This window comes from Orussus abietinus, unplaced genomic scaffold (genome assembly GCF_000612105.2).
Source record: "Orussus abietinus isolate OABI.00-Male unplaced genomic scaffold, Oabi_2.0 scaffold3, whole genome shotgun sequence".
Classification (NCBI taxonomy): domain Eukaryota; kingdom Metazoa; phylum Arthropoda; class Insecta; order Hymenoptera; family Orussidae; genus Orussus; species Orussus abietinus.
In genome coordinates, this window is record NW_019395984.1 from 1,801,889 (window position 1) to 1,819,248 (window position 17,360).

General features: G+C 53.4%; 3 protein-coding genes across 3 annotated transcripts; 1 reads left to right on the forward strand and 2 right to left on the reverse strand.

Annotated features, from left to right (window-relative positions):
- Window position 1: 1 nt before the first annotated feature.
- Window positions 2-2,708, reverse strand: LOC105699188 (4-coumarate--CoA ligase 1). Its single transcript, XM_012423995.1, has 8 exons — window positions 2,581-2,708; window positions 2,312-2,440; window positions 2,003-2,210; window positions 1,433-1,902; window positions 1,171-1,348; window positions 635-859; window positions 339-568; window positions 2-198 (listed from the first exon to the last, which is right to left on the reverse strand). Exons 1-8 carry the CDS (start codon window positions 2,587-2,589, stop codon window positions 34-36), a joined length of 1,614 nt encoding a protein of 537 aa, XP_012279418.1. The 5' UTR covers window positions 2,590-2,708; the 3' UTR covers window positions 2-33.
- Window positions 2,709-2,828: 120 nt separating this feature from the next.
- LOC105699034 lies at window positions 2,829-5,143 on the forward strand. Its single transcript, XM_012423732.2, has 4 exons — window positions 2,829-3,648; window positions 3,709-3,793; window positions 3,862-4,328; window positions 4,397-5,143. Exons 1-4 carry the CDS (start codon window positions 3,385-3,387, stop codon window positions 4,613-4,615), a joined length of 1,035 nt encoding a protein of 344 aa, XP_012279155.1. The 5' UTR covers window positions 2,829-3,384; the 3' UTR covers window positions 4,616-5,143.
- A 2,078-nt stretch (window positions 5,144-7,221) lies between these two features.
- On the reverse strand, window positions 7,222-16,663 carry LOC105699190 (frequenin-1). The gene is made up of 8 exons (XM_012423997.1): window positions 16,445-16,663; window positions 14,423-14,735; window positions 9,166-9,190; window positions 8,783-8,831; window positions 8,600-8,689; window positions 8,265-8,343; window positions 8,004-8,092; window positions 7,222-7,850 (listed from the first exon to the last, which is right to left on the reverse strand). Exons 2-8 carry the CDS (start codon window positions 14,484-14,486, stop codon window positions 7,680-7,682), a joined length of 567 nt encoding a protein of 188 aa, XP_012279420.1. The 5' UTR covers window positions 14,487-14,735; window positions 16,445-16,663; the 3' UTR covers window positions 7,222-7,679.
- Window positions 16,664-17,360: the final 697 nt, after the last annotated feature.

The following is a 17,360-nucleotide window of genomic DNA, read 5'->3' on the forward strand; positions in this document are numbered from 1 at the left end:
CCGTTATCACACGCTGAACGGCTGATCTTAATCTCAAGCTTTGGAGGCCAGGTCCCTGGCCATCGCCTTCAGCTTCTTTCGGTCGATTTTCCCGCTCGAGGTGTACTGCATGCTCTCCAGGAACCTCACTCCACCTCGCAGGCGTTTCACGTCCGCGAGCTGATCCGCTACCAGGTCGATCAGCTCCTTACCCGTCACCTGGAGAAGGGAATCGAAGAGACGTGAGACCCTTCGACGAGATTTCCTCTATGACCCACCCTGAAGATCAGGCCCCACGAGTAGGAACGAGAAAATAAAGTGGAAAGCGAAGACGAATCCCTGAAGAGCGAGTCCCTTACCTTGCTATCCGAAACCCTGGTGACGAAGGCCAGGGGGTGCTCGTCGTCCCCTGGCACTGGCACTCCGACTACGGCGGCCTCTTTCACTCCAGGATGACTTTGGAGAACGGCCTCGATCTCGGCAGGGGATACGTGGTCCCCTCGGTACTTGATCAGCTCCTTGATCCTGTCGATGATGAAGATCTCGCCGTTCTCGTCGTAGTAGCCGATGTCTCCCGTCCTCAGGAAGCCTGAAGCGCGAGATTCAGGAAGTTGAAAGAATTTTTTCTCCTTTTTTTTTTCTTAGTTTATTTCACCTTCCGAGTCGATGACTTCCTTGGTGGCTTGAGGATTCCCCTTGTAGCCCATCATGATCTCGTACGCTTTCGCGTGGATCTCACCCTTCTGGTTCGGCCCCAGGATTTTCCCGGTCTCCGGGTCCACGATTTTTATCTCCACGTTCGACACCACCGTCCCACAGGAGCCGAGTTTGGTGTTGTTGTCCTTTTGGGCGCATATGACTCCGCCAAACTCCGTCATTCCTGAAATCCAAAAAATCCAACGATTTCGAAACTACATTATTTGACTATTTTCGAATATTTTACTATTTTCGTTTTTTTTTTCTTACTATTTTCGAAGGTGGACAGGCAAATAGAAAGACGATAAAAGCTATTTGTAGCTCGTGTGTCTTGTTAAAACGAGCGTAATCAGCTGTTGGCGAGATAAGAGAAATTAATATGTATAAGAACTCAACTCTGCCAATCGACCGAGGATATACTTGTCGTTAAGTGCAAAATATCGCACGATAGGATGAAAAGAGATTCTGATAGTTATTTATTTTTTATCAACGCACCGTACATTTGGAGAACGGCGCAATCGGGCAGGAGATTTCTGCACGCCTTTTGCACGGTGGAACTCATCCCCGAGCCTCCTGTAGACACGACTTCAAGGCTGGACAGATCGTACTTGCGGAAGTCCTTGAACTTCGTCAACCTGGTCAACGTGTTAGTGGGTATCATCACCCACTTGATCTACGACAAATCTCAAGATAAATCTGGTGTCCCGAGGAGACAAGGGAGTATCCTTCGCCAGAAGTAGACGAAGAGGACCTTCACCTTGGTGTCCTGGAGAAGCTTGCAGCTGAGCTCCTCCTCGAAGCTCGGGAAGACGAACCTCTTGCACCCCGAGTACAAGGCAGCAAGGGTGATCAGCACTCCGCTGATCCAGTTCAAGGTCGAAAATGTGCCGAGGACGTCTCTGTAGGATTCAAAGGTGAGGAAGGTGTCGAGGTGCCCCAGGAGGCAGGCATGGGAGAGCTCGATGGCCTTGGGCCAGCCGGTGGTACCGGAAGACAAGAACACGATGGCAGGGTTGAACACTTCGGAGCACTCGAAGGCGCGAATCTCCTCGACACTCTGGTTCAGGATGACCTCGGAGAAGGAGAGCATCCCCGGCACCTTGCCGAAGACCACGACCCGGAGAGATGGATTCTCCTTGGCGAGCTCCGAGGACACCACCGGGGCCGCGCTTTCGTTGACGAAGATTACCTTCGGTTTCACCAGGGAGTCGAAGTACTTCAGGGATTCTGGAGGAAGAGGCAGAAGATAGAAGAAGGGTCACCGGAGGGATGTCGATGAGGAGGATCTCGAAGGTCTCATAGAGACTTTGGGAAGGTCTCGACGTACTCGCGTCCAATTTGTGGTCCCAGCCATTGAAAGTGGCCCCGATACAGAGGGACGCTATCATCGGTAAGGCACAGTCCATGTTGTTATCCGAACAGGTCACGACGATGTCCCCGGGAGAGACGCCTTGCTTCTTCAGCCACAGAGCGCATCTTATCGTCTTTTCCCGTATCTGACCAAAAGTGTACTCCTCCCCGGTGAGCGCACTTACCTATGAGTATCGTATAATTTCACTTCCTCAATTATATACCGATTATCGTTAATAAACGCGCCTTTCTCTCTTCCAGTAAGCGTACGAAAGCGGAGACTCACCTGACCCACGAAATCCGGCTTCCTCTTCAGGTTCTCCAGAATGATTTTCCCCAAATGCGGATTCTTCGTCGAGGGTTCCCGTTTCTTCCCCTTCAAGACCCCGTTCTCCACGGTGAATTCTAACTCTTCCTGCGAACCGCAACGAGGAAAAATGAGATATCTAGGAAATTATGTCGTCGCGGAGAGAGCGCGCGACGGTCGAGAAAATCGGTTCAGGTCGCTTTGCGGACGGATTGCGTTAACTTTTCGCGTCGAACGGAGGCTCGTACCTTAGTCATGGTCTACAGTTTGTCCTTTCACGAAGAATGACTTGCAATGCTCTCTTGCCGAGCGCTTATATGTACGAAACCGATGACGCGACTCGCGAGTGCCGACTTCCCCGCGAAGCGATGCCGCTTTTCATCGGCACGCGCGTTAAGACGCAGATATATCGCGACCTATCATTGCTGACAAACATCGCCTCTCCAACCAGTTGTTCCGATAACCGTAACTTCCCAAGTTAATAATAAGGCCACCGACGGAGTGACTCGGGGAAACGAAGATGCTCGTCACGCTTCCCGGCCGTTGACAGTACGCAACGCTCGTTACCGTGCACTTTTCCGCCTCACGCGTTGACGGTACGAAAATTTCCTCCGAACGAAAGTTACTCCTCAGGTTATTCCACGAAAGTTTTGTAAAGGCCACTTTTCCGTATCTCGAACCCCTGGGGCGGAGAACGCGATGCAAATGTGAGGCCGATACACCTGCCGGATTTTTTCCACGCAGGAAACGAGCCAGAACCTACCGAACATTTAACGAGGGACTGTTAACGTAATTAGTTCCGATGTCTGTAATTACTCTCGTTGAAGGCTCGTCGTAAAATGTCGCGACCTTCGACTGAAATCAGATTGCTGGCATTCTGCAGCGATGGCCACGCGACGCGTAATGGCGCTTCTCTTTTTTCTTCCTCGTTAGTCAGCCCACGCTGCCCTGTTTTCCGTGGAGCGATGCGCTTTTGTCGAGGGTCCTCGGATGTTTGGCAATTTTGTTTCGGGAGCGAGACGTAAGGTCGATGATCTTAACTCCTGGGAAGCATGTTCGCGTCCACGGCCATGGAGAACGACAAGAAGAGGCTGAGGAACCAGTTCACCAGGGACGAGCGCGCTCGGCTCGTGGCCATTGTTGGGATGTACGCCTCTCTGTTGGACAGGAACGTCTCCATAGTCGGCCGCAAGGAAATCTGGGACGCGATAGAGAAGGAGTTCAACGAGGGCGCCTCCTCGAGCAAAACCTCGGCACAGCTGAAGAAGTACTGGCAGAATTACAAGTACCACTGCAAGAGAACGGCCATCTCCAAAGTACGTCGCCGAGCTGCCTGGAATTGCGATCTTTGATATTAATTCTCGCCTTAATTCCAGGACAGTCCGATGTCAGTCGACGAGGGATGCAAGGAACAGGTCCAGAGGGAGATGAAGTCTCACGGAGAGGGGGGACCTCATTTAGGTAAGTTTCTCTCTGCTGCGTCCTCATCTTGCCGTAGTTCCTGGCCCGTAAAGTTTCCCCGCTTTCAGAGGAAAACCCGGAAAACTGCAAGGCCGATCCTGGAAAAGGGAACGTGGTCGTTTCCGGCCTCTCCGGAGACAGCGTCACCGTCTCTGTCTTCCGGCACGAGAAAAGGGACCTTCGAGGACCCTCTTCTTTGGGTCCCCTCGCGGAATCCAGCCGGAAGCGGAAGTGCGACCAGGAGAACCGGAAGCAACGAGGCCAACTTGCCGGGACCGAGGAAGTTCCGGACAATGGGAAGACGGAACGTGAAGAAAACGCAGAAAACTCGGGTCAAGAGAAGACCGATAAGATCCCAGAGAAGGAAAAACGGGATGCTGGGTGTTTCCAGATGAATCCCGAGGTCGATCATGGATCTATCGATCCAAGGTCTTCCGGGCTCGGCAAGACTTCGACCGATCCTCGGATAAACGATCGAGCGAGGTCGAAGGCCAAATTCGAACTGGACCATCAGCTGATGCTGCGCAGACTGGAGGTGATCTCGAATCTCGAGCGGCCACGTTAATCGACAACGTCCTTATTAATTTTTAAAAAAATTTTCAGACAGAGGAGAGGCGATTAAGAGTCAAGGTCGCCGAGATGGCCGTGCAGGAGATTCGCCTGCGTATCCGGAACCTGCAGGAGGAGCGACGACGAGCGGAAGAGCTCCACCAGCGTCGACTCTCAAGGACGATCGGCGTCTCGTCCTTCCTGACTCCGGACGAACGGGAGGACTGGGAAAAGGAAAAGTCCGAAATTGGCTGCTGCAAGTCCTTTTACTGATCTCTCAATGTCTTTTTTTTTTCCTTTCTCTCTCACTCTCTCGCCGATCGCCTCGTGTTGCGTCGTACTCTCGTTAATCGTCAGTTAGAAAAACGTATGGGATCATACAAAATAACAACGGCGCATAGTTCCTTCGGGGGTCACGAGCAACGAGTCCAAAGTATATCTTGTATAAGGCGCAACGCTCAACGGATGTATATATATAATTTATGTTTATGTATATACGTATATATCGGCGCTCAACAAATATCGGAACGATTTATATTCCCTTCCGGGACACGGCGATACATTTATAAACTCGGTATCGTCGACTCTCGATAAAACGTGTCCCACTTTCTCACTCCCAATGCGACTCACACTCTCTCGCTCTCTCAGTATTTTTAATTTTTCTCTCGCGCTCTCTTTCTCTCTCTCTCACGGGCGCGCCTTTGCCGGATCTCCTTCCCCGTATTCATTGATTGTTAATAATTATCACAGAAAGTTTGTAAAACAACGACCATAACGATTAATATTATGGGTGTATACGTAGACGGAAAGAGTGAAACCTTTTTTCATAGTTTTTTGTTATTTTTTTTCTTTTTTCGATTTAATGGCTACGAGTAAGAAGTTAGCAACAACGGTGTAGTAGTAGTTAGCGTTACAGCGGCGGTAGTTAGCGTTATCGTTATTTATTAACGGCGTCGAGACGGAAGAGCGGTATTAGAGGCAGCGGCGGTGGCGGTGTAGCGATTGCTTTAACGTTTTCTCTTCTTCTTCGGGTTCTCTATTTTATTTCCCTCTCTCTTTCTCTCCGTTCTCACACCTCGGTATTGCTTTTTGACGATCCCGAAGGTTCGCTTGCGATCCCAGAGTGGCCGGTCGGGGGTCGCGAGGGAGAAACGGGGATCTGCCGCGGTGGAGGACGCGCCGCCATCTTGTTTATCCAAGAAGGAACTCCAATTATCCACTTTCCTTTTATTAACAGATGGAAACGTTCCTCACGGCGGCAGATTATCCATCCCGCGGTCGAATTACGACTAGCGATACTAACGGAGGTAGCGGTGGTAGCGAAGATTATCGAAATCGAGAAAAAGTTCTCCACCGGGACGGAGATTTCGGTGGAGCGAGCGAGAGGAGATTTTGTATCCGCCAGGTCTCCCTTCGATTAATAATCTAACATCCCGCAGTGAAATCTACGTCCAGGGGAGGGGATCGCCATTCTCCGGGCGCAGTAGTACGACGTGCACGAAAGCTAGAAGAAGATTCCGAAGAAGTACAAGATGGCCGCCTAAGGCGGAGGGCGAGGTTGAGGGAAGGCAAGGCTTCCTCGGGGCGGTCTCTCCGCGCTCTTTTGGTCGAAGACCTCGGTGGCTTTTCCGAGGTCTCCGTAGTGAGTGATTTATTTATTAATTTATTCCCTTAACTTTTTGCGTTCCATTGCCCTGGAGGCGATGCAGGGCGGAGAGGACTGCCCTCGATCGTAATGAACTTCCCTCGGGGTGTGCCTCGCCCTCCGGACACTCGGAACGCTCGGTAGCTAGGTGGCTACGATTATCCCTAGAATTAATAATTAACCGCTAACTCCTAAAACGATAACCGAGTCCCTAGGGACGAAGGTGCGCTTAAGCCGGCCTCGGGTGCCGCTCGGAGGAGCCACCGGGAATCTCGCCGTGATACCGCGATTATCGCCCTTATCACTTATCAAGAGCCAGCCAGTGGAGCTCTCGAAAGTAGCTCGCCAATCTCTCCGAGTCCTCTCGAAATTCTCCCGAAAATCTCCTCCCGAAACACTGCAAATTTCTCCCTCTCCGCATTTTTTATTTATCCCTCCTTATTTGAGCAGACAGGTGATAACGAGTCGAAAGTAGCGGAGAGGGACGTAAATCGTTCGGCCATTTCTATATCTTGTTTGCGAGTCTTCGGTATCTCCGAGTGGAACGCTGTACATAACATGTAACTAGAGTAATAAGAGCGAGATTCGCGAGTCACGGGAGACGTTATCAGAGGCTGCCGGCGACTCCGGTCGGCCGATATACATAGTGATTCGGACTCGATCTGCCGATTATTGCTACGCGATGGGCCACTCGGCCAAGGGAAACTTTGGGATCCGCGCAAGGGTTATCAGCCGTTATCAGCGCCATCCCTTCACCTAGGGGGCGCAGAGAGGAGGATCGGCATATCTCTCCAAAGGGCCTCCCTCGTCGGGTCTCCCGTTTCCAGCTCAGGACTTCCGTTGGGTCCGGAGAAATTCCGCATCCTCCCTTCCGCTGTTGCGGGAGGGCCGCGAGATACGGACGGAAACCGGGACGGCGGGAGAGGGAGGGTGGCTCTCAGAGGGGGGAAGTTCCCCGGGGGCAGTCGGGGGATCCCGTCACCCAGTTCCCGAAGTTCCCGGCCGCGTCGGCGAGAATTCGGGCCCGGCGTCCGGCGTCGCGACGCCGTCCCCTCCCCCGCGATTTCGAAGGACAGCGTCGGGGGAGGACCCCCCCCAGAATTTCTACCCTCGGGAAAGGTCGGAAAAAGCGACGGCTGACGCGGTTCGAGTGCCTCCGGCGTCGCGACGCGACGCGTCGGTGAGGGTAAGGGACGCAAACGGCCCCGGAAAACGGAAGCCCCGGGGTGGTTTCTCCCTCTCGATTTTCCGATACGTCGCTTTTACTTCGGCTTAGATTTATATTCATACGCGGGCACGGCCGAGAGCGTCGCGGCGCTTCTCTTCCGCGCGTAAACGCCGACGCGCCCTCTGGCGAACCGCCTCGAGGGGGGTGAACGCGACCAGGACGGTTTCATCCCTCGTTTCGCTGTTTTATGGCTTATCCGCATATATTGCCCTCACTTTGACTCTCGATCGTAAATCGAGAGGACGTTTACAGCGGCGAGGGGGAGGAAACACCTGGAGGCTGCCTCGACCCTTAATTTTCGTAATTCGCGTAAAACTCTTATAATTCTCAAAATTCTTGAAATACTCGTTATTCTCGTTATTCGCAACGTTCCTCCGAGTCGGATTTTCCCAATGAAGGGCGCCGTTACCCATTTCATCCCCCGACGTCCTTTTATTGCTGATACGACCCCCCGGGGGCGCCGGTTACGGCTCACCCCCCAAGGAGAGGGCCTGCACGATTCGAGGGTCCGCCTTGCTGCCCTCGCGGAACTCGTCCAGGGTGAGCTTGTCGTCGTGGTTCTTGTCCATCTGGTCGAAGATCTTGTCCACCCTCTTCTGGGGGGTGTTCTCGTCCTCCGCCTGCGGCTGTTGGCCCTGCAGGAAGCGTCCCGATAAGTGATTCGCCGATCGCGTTACCGTTCCGGATTTCCGCCCCTTATCGTCCGCGGGCCCTTTCAGGGTGCAGGGGATAGATAGAGACCGATAACGGGTTGAGCTTGCGAGGGGTAATTAAGGGCGCCGACTCACCACCATCTGATATATCGCGTCGACGATGTTGTACATCTCGTCCCTCGTGATGAACCCATCGTTGTCCACGTCGTAGAGTCTGAAGGCCCCTGGAGGTTTGAGGGAAAAAGAAAAAAAAAGGTTAATTCCTCGATTAGCGATCTTTTCGATCGAGTCGTTTGGAGGAAAGTATTACCCGTCCCATGGACGGGGTAAATTTCGCGGATAACGAGTCGGGGGCGCCAGTCGAGCGGGAAAATGGCGAACAAAATGGCGACTCACAGCGTAATTTCTCGTCCAGGTTGCCTCGCGACGTCACAGACAGCGCGCGGATGAACTCCTCGAACTCGATCGTCCCGTCCTGGGGAATCAAACGGCAGGGACGCCGGGTTAGGGGGGGAAAAAAATAGTCGGTCGTAAAAAGTACAGAGGGATAAAAGTGCAGGGAAAATTCCCCGGCCTCGAGCACGCGAACTCGCGACGGCGGATGCAGATCGTATCTTCCGTTGATTTACTAATACGCCCGGAGAGAGGAAGGTACACGTTACATCGAGCTTTGGACTAATTTCCGAGTTATGAATTTCTATTTTCTCAGAAAGAGGGAGAAAAGGACTCACGTTGTTCTCGTCGAACACCCTGAAGACCAGGGAGGCGAACTTGGACGGGTCACCCTGGGGGAAGAACTGCTTGTAGATCTTGATGAACCCCTGTAAGCGGAAGAAGAGTCACCGCGTCGCGAAGGGACGCCATCTTGGAATCCGCGGGGACTCGCGAAAGTCGACTTTTCGTTCGAAACTCACCTGTTCCGTCAGCAGGCCATCAGGGCAGTCCTTGAGGAAACCTTTATGCCTGCGGGAGAAAACCGTGAATTAACCAACCGGTCGATGGGACTTCGTTTCCGGCTGCACTTCCGGCGCGGAGTCGCGAATTGCGGCGAACGGCCGCGTCGCCTGAGGCACTCTCTCCTCCTTTCCCCATTTTTCCCCCTTTCCGCGCATTTTTCTACCCCCCTCTCCTCCTTTCCCCCGGAAACGATAACCCGGCCGCGAAAGAAGCGTCGTCGCTAATGGAGAATAAAAAGAATAAGGGAGAATGAAACTCGGGCGAGCTGCCGCGTCGCTGCAATTCCGGCGCCGCGACTTCTTCTGCCGGCCGCCATCTTGTTTCCCCGCGAGGCACTTACCACTGTCGAATCTCCTTCTCGGTGACTGAAACATGGAAATAATTACTAATAACGCCCCGAAGAAGCCCCGATTCGCGGGATTTTTGTCGAAACACGGCCACCACCTGCCCAGGGGATAAAATTGACACGTATTTCCACGGACCTGGAGGAATATCCACCGTATCCATTTCCACTTTATTCCCGAAGTCCCCGTTCCCGTTTTATTCCGCAGGACCCACTCGTGAAAGGGACTGATCGTTATTAGGGGGCGTAAAAGCGGCGTTTATTCGATCAGCCAGCGGAGTGGCTCTCTTCCGCGTTCCCGGATGTCCCCTTAGGGTCCTGGAGACTCCGACACGGATCCCGGCCATCCCACGGGAGCCCCGAGGCCTTGCCGGCGAATCCTTCGACAAATCCTCTTTCGTCCCGAACGGAAGGCACTCGATCGACCGGAAGTCGAGCCGAGCACGTCGACGACCCTCCCAGGACCCGGACTCGCCTCTTCGAGGTTCGTGACTCGAGTTCGTTCGCGTGATCCTGATCGATCCTCGGGTTAGATCCCCCTTCCTCCGGGAAACTGGATATCCGGGAAAGCCGAGGTTTTTATTTTCCCCGGAGACATAAAAGCTCGAGCTTTCGCCCCGATAAAGTGGTCCGATATAAAGGCAAGCATGCCCGCCGCGAATTACGGACGACGATTTCGCATCACGCCCAGAGTTGTTCCATTTAGCTGGATTTATTTTTGCCCCTGATTAGCGTCCACTCTCCCCTTTAAAAATGCAGGAAAATGATAAGAACTTATATCGTAAAAAAATCAGGGTGTTGAATTCCGGCGATCTGGACAGGAAGGTTGGACCTAGGGGAATACTTCAGGATATTTTTTTATATTTCCGATATTTGGAATATTTGGAAAACTGGATATTTAGCGTGGAGTTTGCGTTTTCAGATTTCTGGGAGGAAGAAGACTCTTCTTGGGGATCTGGAGAGAAGGGTCTCGAGAGACACGTCCCGGAGAGAGAGGACCCTCTGGTCGAGAGCTCGATACTCTTTTTCCCTCCCTCGAGACGTAATCCCGGATATTCCTCGGCTTTGGACGGTTCCTGGTTTTCCGGATCCCCAAACCCCTCGAACGCATTTTCGGCCCGAATCCACGTGGATCCTCCCTTTGCAGGGCAGAAGTAATATCGCGTCGAGCTTCCGCCTCGAAGAGCCTCGAGATTTCCCCCTTGACTCTTTTTCCCTCCCCCGGTGGATCTTCGATTTCGGATTTCATTTTCCCGGGGACCACGGGAATCCGCGACCTCTCCCTGATTTTACGGGGATGTTTGCTCACCTCGAGGGGAGTTTTCCTCCCTCAGGAGGCGCGGGGCAATAAACGTGGCGAGGGTCCTCTCTTTCCTCCACTTTGGTTTTTTTACGCCCGCAGCCCTCTCGGATCTCCCCGGGAAATAAGGGATTCCGCCCTGAAAGTCCAGGACGAGGTTCCTCGGGGCGCGAGGGAATTCCGAACTCGATTAGGGAACTTCAAGGCGCCGGCCAACTCCGAAGGACAATTTGTTAGGGAGCCGAGACTTAACCCGTTTGAAAGCTCCAAGGATGATAAGGGATGCAAATTCGGCCGAAGGAAGGACGCGAAAATCACTCGCGACCTGCGACACGATTTTCCGGGCCCAGCTTCCCCTTAACCTCAAACTTTAGCCCGGAAAATGAATTACATGAAAAACCCAGCGATTAACGTCCACCCCCGAGTGATGTGAAACCCATGTGGAGATACCACGTGACTCGAGGGGACATGCTCTTTTCCAGGTGAAACCACCCCCGATGAAAAGGACACCTTTTCACCCTACCTTTCCCTTCAATCTCTACGGGCTTAACATTTAAAAAATCCACAACGTTCATAGAATCTTTTATTACAGCAAAATCCACGAACTAACCCCCTTCTCGGAGGGAGAGCGGAGATCCTAGTGCGAGGGGTTTCATGTTCCCTAGGGATATGATACCTCTTTCAGGCAGAGTTACCACTCGTTAATGGCGGAGAGGCGGATATTAAGTAAAGCGAGCACACCTGTAGGGTGTGCTCGGTCGAGCACTCGTTAAGTACTTTTATATGGGTACTTCCGAGAGCCGTCCCATCCTCTATGGCGAGTCGAGAAGAGCCGCCCCCGTAATACCGTAATTCCGCAATTCCGGCCGGGCGCGTTCCGCGGTCCGTAAATCGGGGACCTTCTGCTCTCGGGGATTAGTCTCTACAGGAAATGTCGCGGCGGGTAGAGCTGCCATCTCCTCGTCCGTAAATCCGCTCGTAAGGAGCCGCGAGTTCGCGGGGGGTCGTTCGCGCCCTCGTCCTCTCCGACGCCGACCGGACGCGCCGCCGCGTAACGAGCCTCTCGTACGTCATTTAATCGAGATCCCGATTACACGCTCGCCGGTCCTCCAATTATTCCGCACAAACCAGGACACCCCATCCCCGCGATTCCGCAAATTGGGAGCCGCGTTGTATTCGACGGGGGGATTTTGAATCGAGGGTAGTTATCTCGACGCTGAATCGACCCCGTGATTGGCTCCGCCGAGTGCTCTTGATTTTCCCCCGATTAGTGCTCATACTTTAAACCATTATCCGATATTGGGTCGTATCTTGAATATTTATCCCGGCACTTTAGTGACCTCGAAAAGTGTCGAGGAAGTCCATGAAAATCGAAGCCCTCCCGGTTGGTCGCATCTCGGGGATGCATCTCGTCACTCCGAGAGGATTCCTCCCACGCGCCGGGAATACGTAACCTCGTCCTATCGCTCTCAGTAATGCGATAACGCCCAGGGAACTCCCTGGATTTGCGGATACCCCGGAGGATCCGCGAGACCTCGTCCTCGCGGTCGCATTACGTGGCCGCGGACTTACCAGCGGCTCGAATTTGCAAATTCGTCCTCGCGAATTGAAATTCTAACGTAGCGATTAATTACGAGCTCACGGCTTGATAGTACGTGGCCGCGCATTTTTATCGCATTTTATTTATCCCACGCCCCGATTCAATTACCCTCGATATGTGTTCGGTGGCGGAAGAGATTCGTAAATTTGGAGAATTTCTAAAAGCTTTCCCACCGATACCGGTTAATTATTCATGCATCCCCCGATGCCGTTGCTGCAATCAAGGTGTTATCAAAATGCCATTCTGTATATATCAAAACGTCGAAATACATGTAAAATCTTTATCAAAACTGGGTGCACTGAGTCATTTCCATAATGCAATAAGAATCATTATAATTTTCGACGCGTTACTTTGAAAGCCCTAAGGAAAAAATTGATACTCCTGAAATGTCATATTTCAATGAAAAATACGAGTCCTTGGCTCTACTCTGGGATGAATAAAAAATTTTTATGCTGTATTGGTGCATCCCGATTTGGGTGGTTTCATTAATTTTCCACGCTTGCGTGTGACTTTTTTATGGCACCTTAATGTTTGTAATTGTGGGAAACTCAGGGAGAAATGAGATTTTTTTTCGCGATATCGGGCGACCCAATAAAGGTGGCCTTGAAAACGTGACGCGGTCGTTGCGGAATTTTTTTTCCCTCCCGAAGGTTTAGAGGGTTTGCGATTCTTTCCGAGGTCGCGGTGCAAACTCGGCCTTCGGCTCTTTCCGGGCGTTCAAAGCGAGTGTATCGCGAACGCGATAAGGGGCAGGGGGAAGAGGACGTCACTCGGCGGGATGAGCTCGCCAAAGGACTTGCTCTCCACTTTAGCCTTTTCCGGGCCCGGTGGCGAGAACCCGCAGGGAAGCTCCGCACTCGGGAACAATGCGGTTACCCCCCGAGGACGTTCCGTCGTGGCGGCTCGCGTTTGCGCGACAATTTGCAGCGGCGCAGTTTCGGCCACCCCCGAGGACGCGGTCGCCCCTTTGCTCTTTGCCGACAAAACCGACGACCACTTACCGCCCTTAACGAACGGACGAGCCTGCAGAACGTCGTTTACGGAGAGGGATAAAAAAAAAAAAAATATCCCACCCGAGTATTTCCCAGATTTGGGGAGAGAAAAGAAAAATGCCGAGTGGTCCTCGGAGTCTGTTCCCGGGGTTGAATTTTTTCCCGACCACAAGGGACGGTCCCACCCTTCTCCTGAATTTTCCTCAACGAGTTCGGGGGTTGTCAGAGGTATCCGAATTTTTTCCGACCACAAGGGACGGTCTCACCCCTCTCCTGAATTTTCCTCAACGAGGTCGGTCAATTGGAATCGAAAAGGAAAGAGGGCCGAAGAGAGAGAGTCGCGTCCTGCGATTCGCCCCGAAGGGGATGAACGAATTCCCGCGGCATTTTGTCGGGCTTAAAGGCGATCGGCCGACCCGGTGGCTTTATATAGCCGTCGGCTTTCCCTCTCGGCCTGGAATCTTCGGGAGATGTCCGGGATCCGGAAAATTCGGAAAGTTTTTCGGCCCTGTGGGAGGGCTGCGTGCGCCCTTGGGCTCGATCGAGATCGCGAGTCGGATCTACTTCCGGGCGTCATAAATCAAGCTGGCGTCGGTCTTCCCGAAATCCGGAGAAACTCGCGATAACGTCCGTCGGCTTGATAAGGCGTCCGATGAGGCCGATAGGCCGAGAGCTACCCTTCGAGAACCCACCCCTCGAGCTTCCTCCGCAGATCCTGAAATAATCCACTTTACCCTTTTTCTATCTTGAAGAACATTCAAGACGGGGTCCCCCTTGGAAGATGAAAACGAATTCAAGCGAAAGGGTGTCCTTATCAGTCGGATAAATATACGCGAGAAGTAAACGCGAGGTGCGAACGCGGAAAAATTCGAGGTGGGAAAATCGAGGCGCGAGTCCCTCGGGGCGCGAATCACTCCGAATTAATCCGCGAAAATCGCTCGACCTCAATCAATAGTCCCGTACCCAGGGTGCGGAAAATAAACGCACGCGTCTCCTCCGCAGGCCGCCCCTGCACGTGCGTCCGGTTCGCGATTGCGCGCGCGTACGCTGCGGAATATACGCGTGCATGCCGGTCCATCGATCGGAGCCTTCGGCTCGCGCTTTCGGCAGCGGTCTCTCTCGCTCTCACGGCGTCGCGCCTCGCTCGGTCTCCCTCGCTCCTATGCGCCGCGGGACGGTCGCTGCGCGAGAGAGAGGCATAGATGCGGGTGCCGCGGGAGCGAAGAGGACGCACTCACCCTCTCGGGAGACGGCGATCCGGCACGTCGAGATTCGCGACGCACGTCGACGCTTCCCGCGGGCCGGTGGGCGGTGGGTGGCCGCGGTTCGCGCCTTCGAGGTGTACAGAGAGCTCGTACTTACAATACGTGTCCGTAGTCAGCCGGTCGATAGTGTCCTGCTTGAGCTTGCTGTTTTTCTTTCCCATTTTCGCTGCCCCCGGATGGATCCGCCTCCGCGCAGCAGCCCTGTCCGGAGCAACCTCCACCCGCGTTAAATCGTCTTAACGAGAGCCCCGACCGCGAATTCGCCTCCCTCGCGAGATCGATCCGCCCCTCCGGGGGAACCTCGACCTCGGGGTTAATCGCGCCCTGCGAGCTTTTCGAGGGGCGGACGTGTGCGATTGCGATCCTTATCGACCCGGGGGACGGGGCGCCGCCGAGCTCGGTCTGGAATTCTTTCTCCCAGAGGGAACGGTATTATTAGAATTGTTATTGATATAAAAGTCCTCGCGGGCCGTCTCTCTGCCTGATTTCTCCCGAGTCCCCTCAAAGGGCGCCTTTCGATCGCTCCAATTATGGGGTCCGGCCGAAGCGTTAATTGGCCCGACTCGCTTTCCTTCCTCCATTAGATGGGATTTCCTGAAGAATTTCACACATTTTACCCTCCATTAAATGTCATTATACGGGATCATCGAATTGTCAAATTTTGCAAATTTTCAAATTTTACTCCGGTGGGATATTTTTTGCCTCGGTTGTTCGGTCTTTCGCTGGATTTTCCGGAGAGGGAGTCTTATCGTATTGGTGTGTCTCTACTTTTTGGGGGGATCGGGGAAATCCAAGCTCTTATCGGGATCATCTCGCGCGTGTGTCCGGGGATTTCGGGCCGCTTCGAAACTCGACTTTAGCCAGGGCGGAGGCTTTTTATCAGAGACCCGAGGATAGCAGTGATTCCACCTCCGCGCCGTATGCCCTCGGTCCGCCTCCTTTTTCGTTCTTTTTTTTTTTTTTTTTTTTCCCACGAAAGTTGGGAACTCGGACGCGCCGGTTGGCTTTAATCGTTTCTTCGAGATCCGGAGTCGAGGAGATAAGTCCTCGGAAATGAGTCCTCTCGAGATTTCTTCGCGTCCTCGCGCCCAGTAGACGACGTTTCCAACGTTTATACGGATTTTAACACCGTGTTAATTAAAATTGGATTTTCACGAAGGCCGCGATAATTGAAAAGCAGATAATTACTGCTGATAGTGGGTTGGAAAATAATCGCGCGAAGATGTACAGCGGGAGTAAATTATGAATGCATGCCTTATCGGCTCTTTTCGGACCTTATTGACTCATTTGCTGTACTTCCTTATCACTCGCCTCGCTAATGGGAACATGTAGTTATCGGTGGCGAGGATAACAAGGCGGTCTTGCAAATTTCCCGAAATAGGTTTCGGCGGTCGGAGTGGACCGCTGATCGCCGCTTATCGCGGCTTATCGGGGCATTATCGCGTCCCTGGCGCCGGAGAAGGCGACGCGTCGCGACGCTCGTTGCGCACGCACCCACGCATTTTCCCGCCCTCACGCGAGAGGAAGTCGCGGCCTGCTTTATCGGCGAGCATCTCGCTGATTGTGCTCCTCCTGAGCCCTCTTGACACGGTTCCCCGGTTCCCCTCGAGGCCCTCGAGAGCGGGACGAGTAAACCGAGCGTCTTCGGCACCCTCGACGCTGCGGCTCGTGAAAACGTCTGGCGGGGAAAACAGAGAAAAAGAAAATCTGCGTCCCTAGCAAGAAGAGATTACCGCACCGAGAGGAGATCAGCGGAGATCCTTACACTCGATTTCACGCAAAATTTTCCGCGCTCGTTATTAATAATTCCTAATAATTTCCCGATTTCGATGCTCCCTTTATAAGGGATTTAATAAAATTATGCAGGTACTCAATCTCTTTACCGGGGAATTTCTCACGGAGGAAGGAGCTAGAACTGGCCGTATAAACGAGGGTATGAAATTCGGTCCGAGTGAAATTCCTAATTATCTAAATTTTACCCTTTTGAGGGGATTTGTGACACAGGAGGGACTTTTGAGTTATGCCATTTAGATCGGGGGAGTAATCCTGACCTTTGTGAATACTTCATTTGTTAGCCTTTTAGGGGTAGTTTTGGATACACCGGGGGTTTGGGACTCACCGAAAAAACGGGGGTAAAAAAGGCTCGCACGCGTCGGGGCACGCCTCGGGGGCCCGGGGGCGAGTAGAGCGGACGCGCCAAGTACCGAGCGCGAGAGTCGGCCGCGGCGCGCTCTGCCATTACCGCGGCCAGAGAGCGGATCCTCGGACGCTGGGATGCTTCCGGGGCGTCTCCTCTCCTTACGCAACGTCGACGCTCCTCGACGCCGGCGGCGAGCCTTCGACGACCGGGAGCCCGCGGACCAGTGACGTCATAGCGTCGCGGCGACCGCCGTCGGACTGGCTCGCGACTACGGCGACGGCGACGTCCTCCGAGCGGGTCGCGCCCCCCGGCGCAAGCGCCCCGACGCCGGGCTGGAACTCGCGGGCCCTCGCGAGCCATCGACGTCGGCCGCCCCGACGCCAAGGACGCCGCGGCCCGCTGCGACTTCCGCTCCCCCGAAATCCGGAAAATCTTCCAAACCGACCCAAAAGAAATTCAATTCGATTTAATTTCATTTAATTTCGTTTGATTTAATTAGAAAAAGACTCGGCATTTTCCCCGCGCGGAGTCTCCGCTTGTTCGCGATTCTTTTATCAATGACGGCGAAATCCACCCCTTTCCAGCCTTCGATCTGTTAATTCGATCATTAATAATTAACAGGCGCACGGCATTTACGTCGAGACCGGAGAACGCTCGATACCAAAATGGCGGCGCAGTCGATGAACCGGAATACCGTGGCGAGAACAGGCACGGGGGCGCCGAAGAAGTCGCGTTTAATCCGCGCGTACCGATAATCGATAGCGAATCGGCGCGGCTCGTAACTTCCTCGGGACGATCGTGGCTTTTATTTTTCCGCGTGCGCTCCCTGAATCTTTCAAACCCCCCGTCGACGAGGTCTTTAGGTGCACGCCACGTAGTCGATCGATCTGCCGAT